The sequence below is a fragment of the Erpetoichthys calabaricus genome, chromosome 14 (genome assembly GCF_900747795.2).
Source record: "Erpetoichthys calabaricus chromosome 14, fErpCal1.3, whole genome shotgun sequence".
NCBI classification, from domain to species: Eukaryota; Metazoa; Chordata; class Cladistia; order Polypteriformes; family Polypteridae; genus Erpetoichthys; species Erpetoichthys calabaricus.
In genome coordinates, this window is record NC_041407.2 from 82,018,914 (window position 1) to 82,043,831 (window position 24,918).

At 36.4% G+C, this 24,918-nt stretch overlaps 1 protein-coding gene across 1 annotated transcript in view; it reads right to left on the minus strand.

The window, feature by feature from the left end:
* Positions 1–3,818: 3,818 nt before the first annotated feature.
* Positions 3,819–24,918, minus strand: part of wasf2 (WASP family member 2) — a 66,483-nt gene continuing 45,383 nt past the window's right edge. Inside the window, exons 3-9 of the mRNA XM_028819926.2 lie at positions 23,045–23,179; positions 19,922–20,075; positions 19,248–19,365; positions 17,422–17,552; positions 11,155–11,313; positions 10,092–10,627; positions 3,819–7,065 (exon numbers count right to left, since the gene is read on the minus strand). Of these exons, the coding sequence (XP_028675759.1) occupies positions 6,908–7,065; positions 10,092–10,627; positions 11,155–11,313; positions 17,422–17,552; positions 19,248–19,365; positions 19,922–20,075; positions 23,045–23,179 (1,391 nt within the window). The 3' untranslated portion in view covers positions 3,819–6,907. The remainder of the gene's footprint in view (positions 7,066–10,091; positions 10,628–11,154; positions 11,314–17,421; positions 17,553–19,247; positions 19,366–19,921; positions 20,076–23,044; positions 23,180–24,918) is intronic.

Below are 24,918 nucleotides of genomic sequence, written 5' to 3' on the forward strand. Positions count from 1 at the left end.
TTTCACCTCAGGGTGCACTAAAATGAAGTCCTGTGCATCAGTGCTGCCACTGCTGAGGTGTGAGCCTGGTGGCAGGTGCTCCTCTCCCAGCTGGGTTCCTGGATCTTCATGACAGGTATGAATCCAAATGAAAGGATCAGACAAAGATGTCCAGTTATTTAAAAGATAATCCTGTAACATATTAAGTGGAAAAATTGGACAGATAAGTGGAGTCTTCTCTGCAAACTTGAGGTAGGTAAGTGGACCAGGAAATTGATGGACGGATGGATTGCTCCTCAGCTCTAGTGAGACTGCTGAATTGCTCACCTTCACCCTTGAAAACTAAGTCAAGCAACTCAAAATGTTATTTGAAAATCAAAGATAGGTTGCATCAACTTGGACCATTTCTCACTTTCCTCTATCCTTGGTGCTCCATGTTATTTGCTCGTTTGCAGTTTGTATTTAACCATATTTCTGAATTGGTGCAAGTTTAAAGCACTGGCAGGACCAACTTATTGGCCCACTTTACCGGTATCCTGATGCCCAGAACAGCCCACCTGTGCTTCTCACAAAAGCATTTGCAATGCTGTCTGCAATAAAAGAAGATGGCCAACAAGTAGAACGCCCAGTGGGATGTATAAAGGCGTCGCATCACAGACAAACAGGGAGGCTGCCGTTCAGATGGTTGAAGTATCACCGTCGCCAGCCCGATTATTTGAAGAAGGCCCTCAACACAAGTCTGTCAAAATTAAACAGCCTACTGGGTGCAGCATTTGTGGAGGTTATTAAGCTGATAAAATAAATGGAAGAAGCTCACAATGTGGAATCTTCAACACAGAGACTTACACCAGGAATTCAAAATCCTTGAATTAATCCTGGATGCAAATCAAGCAGATTTCTTCCCATGAAGCAGTAAAACCCACACTTAACGGCAGTGAGGAACCCCAACAGCTCTGTGAAGAATGGACCATGGAAAGCCTTGCTGCGAACACACCCACACTGGTAACGTACTGGGGTGCAACATCTACTAACTAGAGGAGTCCAGGAATTTTCAGTGGCATTGAGGTCAGTGAGTCAGGGCTGCCTTACAGCTTCAACTGCCAGCTCTGTCAATATCTTTGTAAAATATGTAGGTACACACAGTGCTGTGAAAAAGTATTCGCCCCCCTCCCTGATTGCTTATTTCATTGCATGTTTGTCACATTTAAATGTTTCAAATCATCAAATTTAAATATTAGACAAAGATAAACACAAATGCAGTTTAAGTGATGATTTTGTTTATTAAGGAAAAACTATCCAAACCTACATGGCCCTAAGTGAAAAAGTAATTGCCCCCTAAACCTAATAACTGGTTGTGCCACCCTTAGCAGCAACAACTGCAATCAAGTGATTGCGATAACTGGCAATGAGTCTTGCATATCGCTTTGGAGGAATTTTGGCTCACTCTTCTTTGCAGAATTGTTTCAATTCAGCCATATTGGAGGGTTTCCAAGCATGGACCGCTTTTGTAAGGTCATGCCACAGCATCTCAATTGGATTCATGTCTGGACTTTGACTAGGCCACTCCAAAACTTTCATTTTGTTATTTTTGAGCCATTCTGAAGTGGACTTGCTGGTGTGTTTTGGATTATTGTCCTGCTGCAGAACCTAAGTGCGCTTCAGCTTGAGGTCACAAATTGATGGCCGCACATTCTCCTTCAGGATTTTTTGGTAGAGAGCAGAATTCATGGTTCCATCAATCTCAGCAAGTCGTCCAGGTCCTGAAGCAGCAAGGCAGCCCCAGACCAACACACTACCACCACCACCACGTTTGACTGTTGGTATGTTCTTTTTTCTGAAATGCTGTGAGACTTATACGCCCGATTTAACAGGACGCACACCTTCCAAAAAGTTCTTTTGTTTCGTCAGTCCACAGAATATTTTTCCCAAAAGTCTTGGGGATCAAAATGTTTTCTGGCAAATGTGTGACGAGACTTTGTTCTTTTTGGTCAGCAGTGGTTTTCACCTTGGAACTCTGCCATGCATGCCATTTTTGCAGTCTCTTTCTTATGGTGGAGTCATGAACACTGACCTTAACTGAGGCCTGCCGTTCTTTAGATGTTGTTCTGGATTCTTTTGTGACCTCTTGGATGAGTCGTCACTGCACTGTTGGGGTATTTTTCGTAGGCTGGCCACTCCTGGAAAGGTTTACCACTGTTCCATGTTTTCTCCGTTTGTGGATAATAGCTCTCAACCTTTAGAAATGGCTTTGTAACCTTTCCCAGACTGACAGATGTCAATTATTTTGTTTCCCATCTTTTCCTGAATTTCTTTTGATCGTGACATTTTATTATTATATTATTATTATGATGATTATTTTGATTGTCTTCCTTTTTGGGATCTTGTGGCCTACATTTTGTTTGACAGGTTCTATATTTTAACCACAGTTACTTCATGAATTTAACACATAGGGGGGTTAGGTCTAGCGGGGGAGATTACCTTTTCATAAAGGGCCATGTAGGTTTGGATAGTTTTTCTTTCCCTTAATAAATAAAATCATCACTTAAAAACTGCATTTTGTGTTTATTTGGGTTATCTTTGTCTAATACTTAAATTTGTTTGATGATCTGAAAGATTTAAGTGTGGCAAACATGCAAAAAATAAATCAGGAAGGGGGCAAATACATACAGTTCTGTGAAAAAGTTTTTAATATTAATGGTGTGAAGGTTTCATTATAATGAATACATTTAAATGGTAGATATCTAGCTACTCAAAGCACTTTTCACAGACAATAGGGAATAACTTCGACCATCCACCTGGATGATGTGATGACAGCCATTATTGCACCAGTACTCTCAACACACAGTAGCTATTAAGTGGCAAAAAGATGAGGGAGAGATATTTAGGCAATACAGTAAGGGCAGGGGATGATTAGGGGGCAAGAACTACAAGGCTATGGTGGCCAGGACATCAGGGGATACCCTACTCTTTTCAAAGGAAGCCCATGGATCTTTTATGACCAGAGAGCAAAGACCTCAGTTATATGTCTCATCCGAAGGACAGTGTCAATTTTTAGAGCACAGTATCCCTGTCACTACACTGGAGGCATTGGGACCCACATACAGGCCACAGGGTACACGCCACACCTCGCTGGCCTCACAACACCTCTTCCACCAACAGCCCAACGTGATCTCCCATCCAAGACCTGGCCGAACCCAAACATGCTTAGTGTCAGGCAGATTCCCTGGTCAGAAGTGCAGGTGGCAAAACAGAGGGTGCTATTTCTTCTTCAGATTAGATGGCCATTCACCTTCCAAACAAAGGAAGACTTGATTTGAAAAATCCAGGCATGGTATATACAATGGGAAATTGACCTGGATAGATAAAAATCATTATTTTGGAAAGGCAGGTGCTGTATTAAAAAGCAAGATGTTTATAAACTCTGGCTCAGACGAACTGGAATGACTGCATTCTTTGGGCCTGTTTTACAAAAATTAATGCTGTTGGATGTTATCTTAATTTATGCATACTTCAATTTTTATTTAGGTGTATAACAACAACAAAAATACATTTTATTAGTCACCAGCGGCATTGAGAGGCAGAGGTTTCAGAGGCCTAGTGTGCCTAGCCTCTGATCATTTTGTCTGCTATTTATTATTATTTCCACAATCACAATGTTACATATGTATATTAATGCACTTGATACCCTACAGGGACCAACCTAACAACACCACCCAGCAAGATGGATTAAGATAAAGTGGTAGCAGAATGATTACAAGCACTGTGGACCAGGGTCCTATACACAGACTCATAATTTGTGCAGATATTAAAATGAAGAATTCATCCAATCAAATACTTAAGTGCTTGCCTCTTATTGATATCTTACCTTTTTAATGTCCATAATTAGTGGAACATCTCATTACATGCATGTAAAGAAAAGAGCACAATTGCTACACTTCAAATGCTGGTTAAGACCAAGAGAAAAACAGGAAAAAAGGGAGAAATGCTGATTAAGAAATCACTGTGTGTCCAGTTTACAAATGTTGACAGTCAAGCGTTTAAATGTTTAGCTTTACAAGAAGATACAAAAACAAATTAGTAATTATTTCAAAAATTGATCACAGTTATACTTTAATATTAATCTTGACAAAAGAGTAAATAAATCCCATACAAATCCAGTATAAACATGAATCAAAACAACTGGAGTCCCCAACCACCTGGTATGTATATTTACTATGAGAATTAATATTGTAGGAACAGACCAACACAATTTTCATTCATATAAAACTGATCATAATACCATAAAAAGGTGTACACTTCTTATTTTCATATATAAACTTTATGCTTAACAAAAGTGATTATTAGACGTTGCATAGATAAGAAAGAAACTTATTTTTAATACATGGCACTTGAAACAAAGAATCATAATGGGGAAAAAGGCTGTATGGTCTCTAAGGATTCTTATGGCCCATTCACAATCTGCACCAGGCTTGCCTTTCACTGTACATATTTTTTGTTATGCATGTGGCTTCAAAGTATTTAAGACTCAGTGATGATAAACTCAACTTAAAAATGAGTCAACAGGAAAAGGCAAGAAATAATATCTATTGCACAGCAAGGCCTCATGTTGGAGAGCACTATGTCTTGAACACATCTGATCAACAAGCAGCTTTACTCATGGGGGCTCGGCCAGCTTTTCAAAAGTAATACATGACCGAAATTAAATGTCCTACCTTTGGTGTAGTAATAATAGTGAGCACCACTACATGGCAATATTCAAGGTGTTCTGTCAGACATATACTGTAATTTACAACAGAACCATAAAGCTTTTCCACATGAATGTTCTTCAAAGCACTGGGCATGTTATTTTTGTAATATATTTCATTTGGTCCCGGCACACACTGGGGGAACAGGCAGACAAGAGGCTAAACCCGTATGAGGCAACAGGAGTCAACTTTTTTTTCTCTTCCAAAACATGTGCTTGCATCATTAAAAACACAAACACCCTTTATAATATAATGTGTTTCTTTAAAGTCTTTAAAACAAAACCAAAAAAAGGGCACAAAGTACATAATGGCTGGTCATGAATGAAGCAGCCTAGGTTGGTTTGGTCTATTATTCATTGTATAAGTGTAACTGCAGGTAAAAAAATTGAGAAATTAATGATTTTCTATTCGACATACTGTAGGTATCATTTTCAGTGAAAGATTACACACTGACTGCAACTTAAAATCAAAAGCTGTTATCCCTACTCCAATACAGAATGCACATGAATAGACTCTAGCTCATTTCTGAATGGACTGCAATCCGCAAATCAGTGCAGGCAGACAAGAGTAGTCTTTGATATGCCTCCTGCCTCCCCATCCCTTACTCCAATGCCAACTACCTAAATAAATATTGTACAATAATAAGATTTTTTTTTTGTACTGTACATACAAGCATATATATATATATAATTTAACTCCCTTTCAATGTATTGTTTAATCTTTGGAAATTAACTTTTATGTGGAAACATTAGAATAAAATGATCTAACATGTCTAAATCCAATTAATACAGTAAACACAGTTTTATAAAATGACATTGGTACAAAACTTGAAAACAAAACCATTACACACAGCAAAAGGCAGTTCGACAGACAGTGCAAGCTTCCCAAACAGAAGTACAAAAGCACATTAAAGTGTTTTCTATTCACCCAAGATATCTGCCATTTCATTCCTAGAATTTGTTTGTCAATAATCCACTTTTACCTCCAACAAGTCCTGCTATATTACTTTCTTTCTAACCAGTTACAGAACTCCATGTTTCTAGTTCTAACATGAACATGACTACTGAATTCCTCCTGCAGGAGTTAACCATGTGGACTAGATGGCAACACGTGCTATAAAATCTGGCCTGTTTTATACCTAAAGTCTCAAATCATTTACACTTTACAGAAAAAGGGTGCCCACACTTAATGTTGTCTGCCTGGGACTTTATTAAGTATTATTTACCTACTATTAAATATCAGTATACATCCCTATAATTAATTCCTGTTTAAATATAGTATAGCCAAAATAAAAGATCTCGCAAACTAATATCAAAAGGATGATTTTCCCCTTTGGCGTATATTTTTTACATTTATATTTAAGGTAAACTTAAGGCACAAGAATGGCACTAAATCAAAACAACATGTTTTGTAAAATATTGCGCATGTATGTGTGTTTGTTTTTTTTCCTTTATCCATAGATGCTAAATTAAAGTGCAGATTTCTATTCAGGACTGCTGAGCCTGCCGGACAAACTAAAAGCAGCTGTTTTTGTTTTTTGATCAATTTATGTCAAAGTTCAAAAAGGATTTTTTTATACATATCACATTTTAAAACTACTACTTTATATATAAAGTCAAAGAAGAATCTCTTGACTACATTCTTCTTTTTTACATGCAATGGATTGTAAGTAAAATGCATTTGGTCTGGTCTTAGTGCAATGGCTTACTTTCTGTATACTTTAATAATGTTTCTCCTAACAAAGAAATTCATTTTAATGGTCTTTGGCTTAAATATTTGGTCTCATGACTTTACATTTGCTTGTATTTTTTATTATCTGCTATGGCTTTTTTTGGCTTTGCATAACCTATAAATATGCACATAATTTATGTACTAAATTAACCGTAAACTGAAGCTGAAATCTAACATATCAAACGTTTGTTCCTTTTTGGCATCAAACACATTTTGTCAAAGAAGCTATTAAAAAGTGTTTGTACTCTATATCTATGACAGAGAAGAAAGAAGTACATACATATATAAACACACACACACAAGATTTTTTCAGCAAAAAGTTTGCTAGATGTTAAGGCACATTGTTAGATAATTTCAGAAAGAAAAAAAAATTAAAGTAAACCCAGACCGAATCCAGGAATCAGTTCAGAATGCCTTATGGTGTTCAAAGTCGTTCCTTTAAAGAAAGCATTCTACTCAGACCAATCTTCATCATCAAACTCTGAAGAGTCATCTTCTGAGTCACTGCATTCCACGGCAATTCGTCGAGAAAGGATGGCAGCTACATCATTTCCAACATGGTCACGCTTTTCTTGCTCCCTCTGTTCCTCTACTTTGCGCAGATTGAAACCTGAAAAATGATACCTGGTCAGACATGCTAGCACTAAACTGAGAAGTTTTTTTTCTTTAAGTGGAAATATGACTAGGAAGCCACTTGATTGAATTACGCTATATGGCTAAAAGCTTGGGGACACATCCCATTCTAAAACCATGGGTGTTAAAAAACACAGCCCGAGACCATTATCCATCCTCTACCAAACATTACAGTAGGCACTATGCAGTCCAGAAGGTAATGTTCTAACCTGGCATCCACTAAACCCAGATTCGTCCATCACACTTCCAGATAGTTCAGTATGATTCATCACCGCAGAGAACACATTTCCACTGCTCCAGGGTCCAATGGCACCATGCTTTACACCACTCCAGTTGCTGCTAGGCAATTTACATAATGGTCTTAGGCTTGTGAGCAGCTGCCTGACCAAGGAATCCCATTTCATGAAACTACAAGTGCAAGGGTTTTGTGCTTATTTTGGTTCTGGTGGCAATCTGGAGCTCTGTTTTGAGTGATGCAATAGAGGATAATTGACAGATATGCTCTATTAGTTTCAGCACTCGGCAGGTCCACTCTGTGAGCCATATAGCGTACTTAATAGAATTAAACCTTCTAAACCAGCTATGGTACTTCTATTGTGAGCTATAGACTACTATGTGTTTTTATACATGGGCATAAAGAGAATGCTGTTTTTAATCTTAAAAAAAATTTGAACCTAGAGAGTTGTGAACTACAGCTCCAGAGTTCTAGAACTGAATCCCTGTCCAGTTGATAGCAGTTAGCATTTATCAGAGTCCTTTCAGCTGCTATACACATATGTTATGTTGCTTTCAATATAATGTATTTTCAAAACCCGCACACCAGTTAGACATTTGTGTGGCTTACCTCCTAATACAGATTTGACAGGGTATCTAATAGAATAGTATCAGTTTAGGAATGTACGAGGTACACAGTAAATAAGGCTGCTAAAATATCCTATTTCATTGCTAAAATAAACTGATGGGCATTTCTGTTTTTGAAACCACTGGTGTGTCCCGCAGCAAAGACACTAAATGTGACAAACACATGTGAAACAATATTTGAACAGAATGGAGGAAACTGTGATGCAGACTCCGATTATGAGCGTATTTTGCAGTTAAGGCTAACTTCTGTTCTATGAATATTGTGGATCAGTACAAAGGCACAAACAACATTAAAATCTGATCACTTACATGAGGTGCCTTGAAAATAAACCCAACAAAGGCTTTTTGGTCATTTCTAGCCTGCTGTCAAACTTCAATTAAGAACTGTAGTTTTGCAAAAGAAACCTTACATAAAATAAGGAAGATATTTGGAAAATTAAAGGATCACTAATTTGTGACATTTAAAATTTTAAATCATTTGACTTGTAAACTGTATGTTACTAATGAGTTAATAATTCCTGAATGTACAGAAACAAACCTAAAAAGGCGACAATAAAATGTAGAGTGACAAAGCGATTTATGTGCAGTTAAAGTAGCTTTAAAGAATTTGTATCTAAGAATGAAGCAAATGAAACAATCTTGAATTACCACAATATTTAATAGTTCATGTGATAAAATATACTCTTTGGATTTTAATTTTGTCAGTACTCATTGAAACAGATTTTTATAATTAGTCAAGAAATTTGCTATGTGCATGCTGTAAAAGAAATCATTTAAGTCCGTGATAAATGATGATATCATTCTTTCTAAAATCTGCCTGAAATCTCTCCAAGCCTACTCACACTTATTTGCTGTTATAATGGCGCAAAACACAAATCAGACCCGGTTGACTGGCGACTCTAAATTGCCTAATAAGAATCGCGCCAGTTTGTTCACGGATGTGGCCTGTAAAGAATTGGAAAAGTGTTCAGGGCCGGATCCTGTCATAGTCCAGTGCTGTCAATAGGGGCCCTTAGCTTTCTCACCCCCAAACTAATTTAATCAGGTATTACAGTGTATGGATGGAGTTGTGAACTACAAATCCATATTTATATAAAAATAAAACTAAAAAAAAAAAAAAAACTAACAAGATAATATAAAACTATATCAAAAATTTATTTGCAAATGTTGGTTTAAAAGATTTTTATGATTTGGTTGTTAATTATTCAAAACTCAGAGAATCAGAGAATGTATATGCACACACAGTAATTACAGTAATTTTACTTGATTACAGAATTCTGACTACCAGTGACAGAGAATCATCAGATACATCCGGTGGAGACAGAAGATGAGCAACAACAAAGTACTCCATTGAATCTTTGGATGCAAAGAAAAAAACAACGACTGTACAAAATATGTCTCAATTTTGACTGGAATGGCTCGGACATATTCTTTGAATGGATGAGAAAAAGACTACCACAGAAACTTTTACTTGCTGAACCAGAATCTGAAAGGAAGTAAACAATGTGGTGGTCAGGCCATGACATGGCACTATGCCAGGTAGGAGAACAGCAAAGGCCTGGAAGCTGTAGGTACTTGTCTATGACACAGCAGGGGCCAGGAACCCAAGGCAACTTTGGCTATGGACTCTCAGAGAAACAAACACCAGTGGCATTCACGTTAACACTTTTTAACTGGACCGTCAGCTCGAAACATGGATGCTTATTTGCAGATTTTTTCCCCCACTCTTTTCTTCTAAAAGCATATTATATGGTTGTATGTAGAATAATTGTATTGGTGTTGATGATGATGATGAATACATTAATTCAACAAATGTTTAATTGTATACTTATAAACTAATTAAAATTTATACCTGTATTTGCACCTGAGAAAAGGGAATATTCCTTCTTTAGTTAAAAAATAAGTAAAATACACTGCTGTATTTAACTGCATGAATTGTTTAACTTCAAAAATAGGGCTCTAAATACTGCCAGCACAGTGAAAGCAATGAAGATCCTTGAAACTTAACCAACATTAAAAGGAAAAGTTTAAAATGTATTTCATGGTACATCAAGGTCAGGAGGAAGACAAAGGAACTATTTCTTTAAAAAAAAAACTAATTTTTACTAAATATTTAATTTCACAAATTTCATGAGCACTCACCTTGTCGAATGGCTTGCAGAAGATCACTTCGAGCATCACTCACTGGGGCAGGCTGAGCTTTAGGTGTGTTGGTCAAAGCTGGGGCGGACATACCACTAGGAGGTAATGGTGGTGCAGCAGGACCAGAAAACATAGGGGGAGGTGGTGGTCCAGGAGGAGGAGGAGGGGGAGGAGGTGGTGGAGGACCACACATTGGAGGAGGCAAAGTGGGAGATGGCAACGAGGAAGGCATATCAGGGGAAGGAGGTGGAAGTGTAGAAGGTGAGAAACCAAAGTTACTGATTGGAGGAATGGCTGGGCCAGGGGGGGCAGGTGGAGGTGGAGGTGGAACTGGAACTATGAAGTCAGAAGGAGGTGGTGGAATTCCCATTGAAGTAGGGGGAGGGGGTGGAGGTGGGGCAGGGGGTGGGCCAACACTCGGACGAACACCCATTGAAATGAGAGGCCCTCCAGGAGGAGCTGGGGGTGGATGATTTGGGCTAACAAGGCTCGACCTTTTCTGAGATGCCACTCCTCTCTGACTGTCATTTTGGTAGCTGCACATAAGAAGGGAGAGAGAGATTTTATATATATATATATATATATATATATATATATATATATATATATATATATATAGTGAGAGAGAGAGAGAGAGAGAGATCATTTAAAATATACATGTACTGTATGGTACCCATTAATTAACGGACATGCTTACTGCTCACATAAGACAGAAAAGATCACCTTTATACATGTCAATAACCTTCCAAATCTAAACTCTCGTTAAAAAATGACATAATACTGTAAATTCCTAATAAAAGACTGGAAAAAAGAGGCACTAAAGCTTCTAAACTACAATAGGTGTTTTTCTAGATAATAATTTAACAAATTTAAAAAGTCTGATCATGAGGACTTACACTATCTGACACTAATAATGCATGAAACATAATATCAAATTTATTGCTAACTCAAGTTGTACATTTTTAAGGTGTAATTGTAAATCATAACATGTTTCTTTAGAAATAGAAACTACAGAACAAAGTCAATGAACAGGGCAGCATTTTCAAAGCAATTCATGTATTACCTCATATCAGGAGGTGGTGGGGGTAAGAAATCATCAGGAGACATCGGTGGAATGGGAGAAGTGGGGCTTGAATAAGATCCCTGGCTCAGGTCCAAGCTGCCATTCATAAAAACATCCTCTCCTGAAACATAACTACCATTGGGCATGTCGGGGGAGTCTCTGGAATGGGGAAAACGTCGATGATAATCAAATTGGGAAATAATAACTGACAAGGTATAATGGGAATAAGCAATAGATAAAATATCCCAGCAGTATTAAAAAATAATAATAACTAAACAAAATAGGATCAACTTCATAAAAACCTATACATAAATGTAAACGTAAATGTAAAAAAATGTAAAACACTGAAGAATTGGCACATGGCTCATTCAGAATGTAACAGACAACAGGTAAAGTGGTAACTGGAAAAACAAAATGGAGTGTCCATTTATTTTATGTTTTTACAAATAAAAATTGGGAAGTTTAGGCTTTTGGCTAAAGCATTTAATCTTAAATGAACCCTGTCATAAAGAAAAGAGAAAAGAAATTAACCCACAGTTATGAAGAAATACAGGTTTAGTGAAATCTACTTTTGATGTTAATTCAAATTGCAACACATGACAAACTATAATACTTTTGTAAATTTACACTCATACTATTATTGCAGCATTAAGAAGTCGGGTAGATGTATTTCAAATGTAAATACTACAGATTAGAGTGGGTAATGGAGTAACAGACTTTTCCAGCAATTTTCCATTAACGATTTCATTTACATAATCTTAGCGAGTCAGAGGCAGTCACACCATAATGACTACTGGTCCTGTATTCCGACATACTTAGTGACTCAGTCCTACCAATCAAGTCTCAAGAGTGGGCACCGTGTGTATGAGAGCTGACAATTAATGAACATTCACCTGGAAGAACAATGAACAACATATAATATACAACTTTGAAGAATGAGGGTATTTTGGGCTTTGCAAACAGAGCAGAAACTAATCTGTCTGATGCCTCATGTTTAACTCATCACGACAGGAAGGAAAAAAAAGAACTTGCCATACCTGGAACAAATTCATAAAGCAATAATTTTGTCAAGCATAATCTTATTAGCTGTCAGAAAAAGGGGAAAGCTTATGATACTTAGGAAATATGAAGCTGTGCTGGAAAGCCATCATGAAGCCATGCAATCTGCTATGCCCCATGACTTTTACTTGTGTAATTTGGCATTTTCGGATGATGAACTCAGCAACTGCAGTTGTCAAGTCAGACATTCCCTCTGACTAAAAGATATGTAATGTGCCACCACCTTTACCATACCATCATATAATTAGAATATTATTCTACTACTAGACATTAAGCCCGTTACAATAATGGGCGCTAGAACAGTAGTGCATAAACATTAGTAGGAACAGTCTATATTAAATGGCAAGGGACCTTGACCTCATTCTGTTTCTTGTCTTAATTGTTTTTTTGTCAAAAATATTTTTGCAAGAAGCCAAAATTAAAATAATAAAAATAAAATAGAAACGTATATGACAATACAGTAAGTATAAATAATATTACATTTATCCTCTCCTCTGTGGCTGTAGATTGGTGTGTTGTTTGAAGATCTCCTATCCTGCCTCTCTTTATTTTAGCTTGCTGTGGCGTCTCTCCAGCAAGTACTGTGCAGTTCCCCAGCAAGTACAGTAATCAGCTGCACGCCAGCACAGATTAAAATATGTGTGGTGTCTCCCCAGGAACGGATTTCATGTGGGTGAAAATAAATCTACTTTTAAAAGTCATCCTACTGTAATATCATGAAAATTCGTATATTTAGGAAAACCCCTTCAACGACTGACACTTTACCGGGCCAAGCTTCTTAATCGCAAATCTGACATCCTCAGAGTGAAAACTTGCACAACAACAAATGATAATCCCACCTCTTTGAGGAAGCTCGTCTCCATGTCTCAGTACCCAATTGGATTTTTCATGCCTTATGTTTTAGGTGTTACCTCATTTACCGAAATCCGATTGGATCGGCCACGCAATATTTTATAGGTACTGTCTGTCTTGTGTGACGCGTCAGGCAGCCTTTGAAGCATCTGCTAGAGGCCGGTGACTCTGCCACTCATTCCGCCCTTCCCTGTACTTCCGCCTTGTCCGTAATATGCGTTTAATTTTCTGTCACAACAGTGGCCAATCAGCAGAGTCTCCCCAGGAACTGATGTAATGTGTGGCGTGCAGCTGATAATCGTGGCTGTGGTGTCTCTCCAGCAAGTACTGTACAGTTTCCCAGCAAATATTTTAATCTGTGCTGGCGTGCAGCTGATTAATGTATGTGTGGTATCTCCCCTGCAACGGATTTTATGTGCGCGAAAATAAATCTACTTTTAAAAGTCATCCTATTGTAATATCATGGTATTATATCATGGTATACATATCTGGCCGCGAGTACCCAATCAACACTCTCCCCAGCAATGATGTCCTTTATTAAAGAGTGCCCCGCGCATGCGCACTTCACCAGAAGACACACACACACGGACACATGGACGCACACAGGGATTTTATTAAAGAGGATTCAAACCTTAGCTGTGCTAAAGCACTTTTTTTGTTTTTTATTTCATAGAATTTTTGTGCAAAAAACTACTCGCTCCCCTAAATCAGTCTTTCAAACTACCGAAACAATATTGTGAAAACTAACACACACAGAACATGCATGGTGTTTTGAGATCAAAACATGTTCTCCCCATGTCTGTGTGGTGTTTTTGTCTGGGAACTCTGGTTTTCCTCCCACATCTTAAAGTCATTACACTTACCTTGGGACCTTCTTATTAGCCCTACAAATGCAGTACAGGTCTGAGTGAGCCTTCAGAAGGTCAGGAGCTCAGTCCAGGGTTGGTTCCTATTTTACACCTAAAGCTGCTGGCTTACTGTAACACTTAATTGGATAAGCAGGTACTGAAACGGATGGATGGATGAGTGAGGGAATGTTACAGTCAGTTGAAACAATACCAAGATGTAAATTTGTGGTAACTATAAAGGGATTTCTACAAAAAATGTTTAGAGAATGGTGTAAGACATTGACTTTCCTGAAGTTCAACATTAAAACAGGAAACAACGTTAATGAATACCGTTTCCCCAACATGACATTTAAAATCCACAATATGATACATTAATTCTGAGCAGAAATCCTTTGTGGGTTAAAATCTATTTTTGTCATGTAGGGCCAAAATTCAGGAATTTTATTGCTTTCCTGTAATGTAAGAAAGTAAACAAACTCTCAGGTAATACGTGTTTTGCTGAAAGAAAAAAATCTCTGCCGATAAGCAGCATAAAGATAAGTAATGTTCTCTGTCATCTCTGCAGAGTATTGGAGATAGCTAAGGAGCTGGGCAACAAAGCAATTGCTAACTAGCTAGAGCCAAATCAAGAGTACAATTGCAAAACTGACTATGCAGTAGCTTAGACAGCAGAGGTTCGCAGATAAACATTTGTGTCAAGTGGACTTGTAGTCATTGTCCAAAGTACCATTTAAAAGAATGGGTTGGTAGTTCAGCTCTTTACAAAAGTATTTTCAGCAGTATTAATACTAACCATCGTTACTATGTAGCCTTAACACCTAAAAAATGAAACTCATTTTAAAATCTTTACTCAAAGGTTTAGACTATAGTACATTACTTGTACTTAGTGTCCCAGACTCTTGTGACATGCTGAAACTTTTGGTTTGTATGTGTTTACCGCTGTACTTCAGCTACAAACCTAATGGAATAAGAAATAACTGGCTTTTGCATTCCATGTGGTCCGTCCCACTGTTCTTTGCAGACATTTTGGTGGTAAAACAAAGTTTATGAATTACATTGCAGACCAACCAATAAAGGGGCAAAAGACTCTGCATGGAACAAAAAAGTCTGTATAAAGCCAAGACATCATCTTTTTTAAAGATTTACTTGGTGATAAAGTGAATACAAAAAGCAGAGATTAAACAGAGGCCAACAATAAGTGGACAGAAGATAAACATGCATCATATTTCTGGTTTCCCAATTAAAATTCATCAGCAGCAGGCCACCACCACAGGAAATGCCCAATGGAAAACAGACACTTATTTTTAGGTGACCAAATAACCACAAGCACACTTAAGTCTGTGAAAACCAGACATCACTGTGGGGTTAAATAGCTGTAGAAAGTCTTTTGCATTTATGTGATCACTGCATAAATTCCTCAGGATGAAGACTGTCCCAAAAGTTATCCAGCTAAGCCTGAAAATCTGTACAGTTACGATCTATGTAAAGAGCAATTAATGACAGAAGTCAACTACAGATCTGCAAATAAATATTTCTTATGGGAGCTACACAGTATGTCATATCAGCATGTATTGTACAGGACTCATTATTAAAAAAAACACAACATGTGGTATACAATGTTTTTTTATCCAGAGCCTTAAAGATATAACTACCAAAACTGTACATAAAGAGATTCACATGCTTAAACATACAAAATTATATTTTCAGCTGAATTGGTGGATACTTGATTCTTAGGAGTTTCCCTAATACAATGATATCTGTAAAAGCGACTCCCTGCTGAGCTCAAATGTGCCATCTGGTGGAAATAAACCATGTCAAGACCATAGTTGTATGAAGTGTGTGTGCGCGCGTTAGTCTTCATTGTAAATATTGAAAACATGCTATACTATGCATACAATTGCTGGGGAGAAGCAACAGAAACAGTATATAAGTGCTGTGTGCATAATATTTTCATTTTTCTTTGTGGAAGCAGACTGGGCATCTCTGGGCTCCTAACAACCTTCCTCAAACTGTGCTTTCTCTACACTGTCAAAAAACGATGCAAAAAGGTAGTCATCTATGTATCCCTTGCACAGTAATTATGAGCTGTAAGCACCTGTGTTTGTACTTCATACAACAATAAAATAGCCTCAATGCCAACTTAACTCCAATATACCTTGTGACTGTAATGTGATCAGCTAACAGGTGTAAGTTAAAGAAAATGACAATTACATATTTAAAACATTAAATTGTTTAATGGTTATTTAGTTAATGAGGTCTTCATGACTGCATTGATAACATTCCAAAAGAACCAAACTGTACTTTCTCCAAACACAGCAAAATCATTAGTATCCCAGTATTACAATTAAAGGATAGAAAAGATTAACTTAACAAGCAAAAACAGCATCAAACTTCATTCAACTTAATAAAAAAAAAAAAGCTTGGCTATGTTTGCTCAAAATAAGCAGGAAATGTCCTACAAATAGAAATTGACTACTGAAGGAACAGATTTCATATATGTTCTCATCAAAATCTCTCATCAAAAATAAACCACTTTAATTACAGACCTCTCAAAGTGGTAAAACAAAAACAAAAAATAGTTATAAAAGTCTGGTATACATTTTGTTTTTGGAAAATAATTCACAAAGAGAAAAAGTATCAATCAGTGAAAGATGTATCAAGGACAAAACATTTAACATTGATGTTCCTCCTAAATTTCTTCAATTTCAATCTATTTCCATTTGAAATCTTCTTAAGACAAAAGAAAATGTAATCAGAAATAAAAATGATTTTTATAAGGCACACATTGTTGGTGAAGTGTGCACCCAACCCCTCCCAAAGTAAAACAAATACTCAAGTAATTAAGAGATTTACTTTGCTGGATAATTATGTTTTTAACCATTTCTGTGAACTGATACCTAGGTTATTTGTTGTACTCAGCGGTACTGAAAGCTATAAGGCCTTTTGTTGTTAGACATCCTTCTCATCAGTTTAAGAAGTTAAGAATAGTATAACAATGGTGGGATCAAGGTAAACAGATACACAGTTTTAATTAAAAGCCAATAAAAGTCAAACTTATTTTATGTAGGTTTTTCAGTTTTCAAAAAAAAAAAAAAAAAACTTAACATTTTGTTATTTATAATAAATTAAGAATCACAGCATAAACTTCCCATGAAATAAAACAACTCACTTTGACACTAGCAGTTTGCTGCTCATTTGCTATATATGAAACTTTACAATGGACCAGGTAACGCCTAACATCCATATACACAGTATTTCACATAGGCTAAAACCCTGCTGAAGACTGAAAAATTAAGTTTCGGACAAAATCGGCATTTAATAATAAAAAAGCTGGGGACATGTTTCCAGGACAAGTTATGATTGTTAATCATTTTTTGACTTTTTTATTTTAAACTAGAATATCAAAATACAATATCCAATACTTAAGCTTTATACCAAAGGGATAGGTATGAATATATAAACACCATTATATTATACCTGCAAAACATGTAATAAATATCAGACTTACATAATTTCTCCTTTCTGATTTTTTGGCTCCACAAACTCTTTACCCATCTTTTGCCTCTCCCACTCCTCCTTGCGGGTTTTAATTTTACGGGGATTCAGGGCTCCTCGGTTGGGATTATCCTTTTTCTCTTTCTGTTAGGGGAAATCAGTCAGCTTGAATCAGGCATACTCCACTCACAGGAAAAGCACCAAAAAAAAAAAAAATCACTGAATTGTGGAATATTTCTCAAACATTGTTCCCCACTTAGTAAAGATAGTTTAGATCCATGTAAGCAGCGACACTTAAAACAATAAAAATTGACAAGTACTATAGTGACATGTGAGTTTAGCAATAAACCATATGTTAAGTCACCATAAACAAAAATAAAATTGATTAAAAGAATAGGCAGTCAGTATCACCACCATCTTTAGCAGCATGGCATATCTAATGCAAAATGTGAAAAAAAATCTTATACAAGAAATTGCAGAGAAAAAATACTTCTGAAATATATTATTTGTATGGTCCTAGAATTCAATACAACCTGAAATATTACAATTTATTCTGTCTGATGAATGTCTGCAAGTACTATGTTAACATGCTTCCAAAATACTGATCCACCCCATTAAAGACAATAATATTACTCTGGATGTATGTATAAGTAAAATTATTTTTTATTTTAAAAGTTTTATTTTGTCCAGTTTTTGATACATAACCTTCTTAACCCATCTAATACAATTTAAGGGCACAATAGGGCAAAGCCCATATTAACAACACTGGCTACAAAGCACGAACCAGTCCTGGACAGGGCACCAATCCATCAAAGAGCGAGCGAGCGCACACACACGTGCGTGCAAATGAAATCTCACTCATATGGGACCAAGTTAAAGTCTCCAATTAACCTAAGACATACTCCTTTGGAGATATGGTATTTAAATACTGATGCCAATACTGATGCTCTGTGTAAGAAAGGACAGAGCCGGTTATACTTCCTTAGAAGGCTGGCGTCCTTCAACATCTGCAATAAGATGCTGCAGATGTTCTATCAGACGGTTGTGGCGAGTGCCCTCTTCTACGCGGTGGTGTGCTGGGAAGGCAGCATTAAGAAGGACGCCTCACGCCTGGACAAACTGGTGAGGAAGGCAGGCTCTATTGTTGGCATGGAGTTGGACAGCTTGACATCTGTGGCAGAGCGACGGGTGCTTAGCAGGCTCCTATCAATTATGGAGAATCCACTGCATCCACTAAACAGTGTCATCTCCAGACAGAAGAGCAGCTTTAGTGACAGACTGCTGTCACTGTCCTGCTCCACTGACAGACTGAGAAGATCCTTCCTCCCCCAAACTATGCTACTCTTCAATTCCACACTTTGGGGGGGAGGGGAGATGGGTAAACGTTAACATTATTTTTATTACTCTTTAATTTAATATTGTTTTTTGTACCAGTGTGCTGCTGCTGGAGTATGTGAATTTACCCTTGGGATTAATAAAGTATCCATCTATCTAAATGTATCACAAGGAAAACACATGCAGACAACTACTGGGCATGGGATTCAAGCACAAGATGCTGGATCAGAGGAAACAATTGCGCAAGTACATTTAATTATGCTTTTTTTTTGTTGTTGTTTTTTGCTTTTTTTTAATTAGACTTTCCTTTTGCTCAGCTTGAATTAAAACATGCTTCCAGACATGCCATTGGAAAAAAAAAAATCAGGATTTACGAGTATGAACAAAGAATTCAACAAATAGATGCTTTTGAGGTCACTTGTTAAAAATTTAAAGGGGCTTGTAATAAGCAGTGGTACAAGTTCTTAAAAAAAAAAAAAAAAAAAAAAGTTTTCAAAGCTGTACCCTGTGCTTTCGTTTCTCCTTCATGATGTCCTTGGTATCTTGAAGCATTTTTTCCTTCCACAAATCAAAGAAATATGAGGGATCAGTATAGAACCTAAGAGCTTCCTTCCCATCCTCCCTGTACGGAAGACATTTATAAATAGCACATTGATGAAAGGTAAAAAATAAGATTATACATCAGAGTAACTTATTTATAATAAAACTGAAGTTTGTGTGCATCATTTTCATCTGGTAAATCTATAATATTAATGAGAAGTTTTCTTATATAAAACATACACAGTAAATTTAGTGTTAGTGTAAAAAACACTAAAGCCAACTTTGATATCATAATGCATTAAAATGTTACAAATTTTATTTTTATGAAGGATTACAGTGTTTATTAAAAATGTCTAGCCCAATAACTAAGCATTTGTCATTATATAATAGAATTTTGCAAGTAGATGTCCCATTAAAATATTAAAAACCTACAGAAAATTTTTCAGTGTATCCAAGAAATAAATTATTATTTTATATTTACTGTATATATATATATATATATATATATATATATATATATATATATATATATATATATATATATATATATATATATATATATATTTATTTAATCTTGGATTCTACATATTTATACACAAACACACACACACCATGCTCCACAAGAATCTGGGAAATACCTGTATACACTGAGATTATTAAGAGGTGGTGGTTTATTGCAGGTGTTGTAGGTCTCCTGTACAGGTTGTGGAAGGGTACATCGAGTAAAAAGTTGCTGATCCTGGCAAAGAGAGCTTTTAAATGCCTTCCTTGTAGTGATAGCCTGCAGAGAAACTAAACAGCACAGTCAATATTAGCATACAATAACCGATCAGTAATTCTTGAGAACAACAACACTTCTCATCCACACTGGCATAAAACAGCAATTTATTGTATTAGAAATAAAATGCCTAGCCTCGATTGCTTAATCAAGAATCCCTGCATTTTGCATTAGCCACAAACAAATATTATCCATATATTATTTTGACATTACTTTTTCACTTGTGCAGTTAAAGTGAATATGAAGGTACTGTGGGTATGCTGCTACCTCTCTGATTCATGGATTAGAATTCATAACCCAGCCCAATCACCATTTGTGTGGAGAGTGCATATTCTCTGTTTGGACAGCTCTTTTTCCACCTGCATTCAAGAAAGCTGTATGTTTGGTTACCCAGAGTCTCTAAATGTATCCAGCAAGAGTCAGTTTGCATATACTGTATATGGGGACATGCCTTACAACACAGCTGCATCCTTTTCAAGTTGTGATTCTTGTCTTCTATCCATCACTGTAGGGACAAGTTCCATTTCCATTCGAAAATGAAATTGGTTACCTCTGTTCATACATTGATGGATGTCTTGTCCCTACTTTAATTTTTTTGTGTGTCTATTTTTTAGTTCAAAAACATGGTAAAAAAATGTATTTCATAAAATATTTATAAATAACCAAATACATGGAATGCATTTCATTAAATTAGCCTACAACAACTTCTAGAAACCTGAGCATTAACATATTAAAGTGTCATGCCATAATTTACAACTACTATTAAATCTTCATAATCTGCAACCCTTTTTGTATTAGGGGTGTAATGGTTCAAAACACTGTACATTTCCACTCTCAGTCTGCGGAGAGAAAAGAAATTATCTGCCAACTGTCTATTGAGAAAACAGTTGTTTACAGCTCACATTTAAAACTAAACATTTTCATAAAAAAGGGTTAACAACAAAACCACTAAAAAACCAGTTTCCATTTACAAAGTTATTAAACAGGTACAAACTGTACTTTCGGATGAAACATAAAATAGCAGAAAGAGTTTCTTTTCTGGGGTAGCCAAAAACTTGCAGTTATAAAATAAAGTACACACAGTTTATGGCTGGCTTAAATCTTGCTCAAAAATGTGTATAAACACTTCATTTTCAGTCATATCCAGCAACAGTAATTCCATGCCCATGGAAAAGATAATCCATTATTGCTAATCTAATAGATTTGGCAACTAACATTTCAATGTATGGTGTAAGTATAATTTCAGATTGATAACAGAAATAACATGGAGACCAAGTAGTGTTAGTAGAAACTTGTTAAGCCACTAGGCTTTGAGATAAAACAGCTGCCACCTTGGGACACAGCATAATCCCTCGCCTTTTTAGCTGATACACCCTTCGGTCTTGCATTCATTAAGTGGATTTTAGAATTAATATATCTTACTGAAAACGTAAACAAATTAGGAGGCAATGTCACACTACAAAAACATCAAATGGAACATTTAAATGGAAGAAAATTAATAAGCTGTAGAAGATTTCAGAACTTTGCAAGGAAAGCTCCGATTTGGGTCAAAACTAGATTTCAAGTAGTTAGGCTTAGTTATGTCTATGCATTTATATTTAAATCTGTACAACAGGTTAATGATTGTTACGAGTGGATGCAGGTACTTTAAATCATGGTCTTTGTGTCTCAAATACTAAGATGCAGTATGCATAGCTAACAGAAAATACTATCAGTGAATTTTGATTTATTTCCCAGGACAAGAAACAAATGATTTGGTAGGTTATAAATCCAAAGTCCCCTTTCTTAATAAAAGCAAAAATATTGCATGTTTTGTTATCATACATGTTGCATTGGTTGTAAAAAAGGTACAAAAGGGTTGTGGCACAGACATGAACTCTAATAAGAGTAGTAATGGCAAACATGCTTTTGCTGTTCACCTGATACATGTTTTCTGCCTCTGGGTGTTTGTGTTTAATACACAAAGATTTGTGTTTATGCTTGCTATTAAGAAAGCTACTTTACTTTATCTGGCACTTTAGGGTTGAATTAGAAGTCATGGATTTTCCTCATAGATGATTTAGTTGAAAAGTGAAAAATACAATGCAACATAGTAGCCAGTTCTCTATAAGACTGTATACTAGAAAAAGCGTTGAAAAATTGGGATGTGGATTAGTAAATACAGCTTTAGAAACGAAGAGCATCTGTAATGTGCACCCTGGATTTGGTCAGTTTCAAAATACATTTGCCTTGTGCAGTGTAACTTTATTGGATAAAACAGTATTCAAGTAATTTTGATATTAAATGTTGGGGTCAACTGCACACACGTTGGTATGCATTATATTAAAGTCTTGAAAGATTATTAAACTATCTATCTATCTATCTAAACTGCATTTTCATTTCCTCAGAATGTATCATTGGCTTCCCTGTCTCACATAACGGAATCTTAAAATACTACACCTTCACTTCCTTAATTAGAAACAGAAAATACTTTACCACACTTGCAAATAAAATCTACTTTTAGAAACAGAACAGACTATTAATGTGCTTGTATTCAAAACATTTTATCACTCAATTCAGATCCACTGCATTTGTTTCTATGTGCTATACTCCTGCATTTCCACGCAGCATCTGTTCAGGTAGTTACATGAGCACAAAATATGCATGTTAAAAACATACACCAGTCAGTTCTGCCAACACTGACACTGACAATGACATCAGCATCAGATCTAGAAGTCTGAAATTCAGCAAAAGTAACATGACACCAGTATGCAAATTCTTCCCACATTTCCTGTCAAAAAAAAAAAAAATTGTCATATTCATACTAATCCCCTGAAATTACTTGTTTTTTGTCATTACAATATTCTGGCTGTATTTGAGAATCTCTGCAAAGAGTATCAGATAAAGATTACCAAGAAAGATACAGTGTAAAACATGACAGATTGCACACTGAATATTACATTGCCCAAACGCTGGGCAAAAAAAATAAATATATAAAGCTTACCTTCTTCTTCTTTGGGGTCCAGTTGTGTCACTTTCACCTGTAATCGATCAATCCTTTCTCCCAGAACATTAACACGTATTGCAAAGCTGCTTGCTTCATAAAACAGCTCTCCAAAAATATCCTCTGCATATTTACCTGCAGCGACATAAAAATGCATTTAAATAAAATGAAGCTGTGCAACATACTTTTGACAACAATTTAATACACTGACAAAATTTAGTTTCAGATGAATTTATCTTTAAATAGTTTGATTGCAAATCTGACATGTTTTGTAGATTGCTAAATATTTAGGCGGTCACATAAGGCTGCATTTTTAAGAAAGTATTCTCTAGGCATAGAAATAACATTTGGAAATAAATTATGCACATTCGTAAAGGACCGTAGTAGCCTCTGATTTTTACCACTCCAAGACTTCAAGACTGGGGCATGTTTAATGCTAAAACAAACTTCAGCTGACCTGGATTAACTACTTCTTTTTCTTCTTTAGGCTACTCCAGTTAGGGGTTGCCACAGCGGATCATTTGTCCGTATATTGATTTGGCAAAATTTTACATAATTTCAGAGAAAACCGCTAATAAGTGATCTTGGGAATCTAATAAGGGTTAGGAGGGTAAGCAGATAATTGGTCACATAACATTCTCAAAACTGTTTAATCTAATTAAGGGAGTCATGGGGGGGGTCATCCAAAACAAAACAAAAAAAAAAAAAAACGATATTCACAAGCAGCTGAACCACCTCAAAAGCAATAACATTTTGGAAACCCACCACAATTCAAAAGTTCAGTTTCTTTGGATCAGACCATATCCAAGACAAGCAGGTAAGCTAATTATGTTCAAAATGTCCATCCATCCATTATCCAACGCACTATATCCTAACTACAGGGTCACAGGGGTCTGCTGGAGCCAATCAATGTACATTTATTCACATATTATGGTGTGTATGCATAATCAGGGGTATTCAACTCCAGTCATTGGAGGGCTCCAGTGGCTTCTAGTTTTTATTCTAACCCTTTAGTTACCATGTTTTGCCTCTAACTTCTTTTCCCTTCATTTTAACTGACTTGCTATTTATTCTTAAACCCTAAGCAGCCTAGTACCGTGTCGAAGGATTCAAAAAATGTTTTAAAAACACATTCCGCCGCATCATACAGACAAATCATGCTACACACAAATACCTTGTTTGAAAGACACAGGTGTCTACTACACACTCATAGTGATCACAGTGTTACAGTATGTACAGTTGACACGGTACACTCGATTTCATGCCAGATTAAAAGTCATTCGTCTTCAAAAAAATTTAAAACCAGCCTAGTAATTTTTCTATACAAAACATACCCATGTGTTATACATCAATCAAAAGGCCCTGAACTCCCACTACGACCGAGCAAACTGCAAAAAACCATCACATCTCATAACTGCTTTTTCACTTGCTCTCTTATAACTCCACAAACCAACAGCAAAAATATACAAGTAACATATCAGCACTTACAGCAGGTTCTCCTGAGCAAAACAAGCCCTCACGCATGTATATGTAAGTGTGATGAAGGAGTCTCATAAACACAGCCGCCATTATGGGCTTGAACCACCTGCCGATTTTGAGTGGGTCATTACTATCACAAAACTCACACCATTGAATAGCTGAGACTGACTTTTTCAACGACACCAAACAAAGCCATGCTTGAAAAATGGGCTTACCCTGACATTGAGTAATGACTCACTGGACACGAAGTTCGAGTGAGAATACGTGTGTGTTGTCACATATAATTTCAGAAAGCCGCAGTGAATATAGACATGTTATACACAAAATTGACAGCAGCCTCTGCGGAATAAAAACTAGACCACGCTCGTCACTGTGGGATGAAGCGCTAGCAAGAT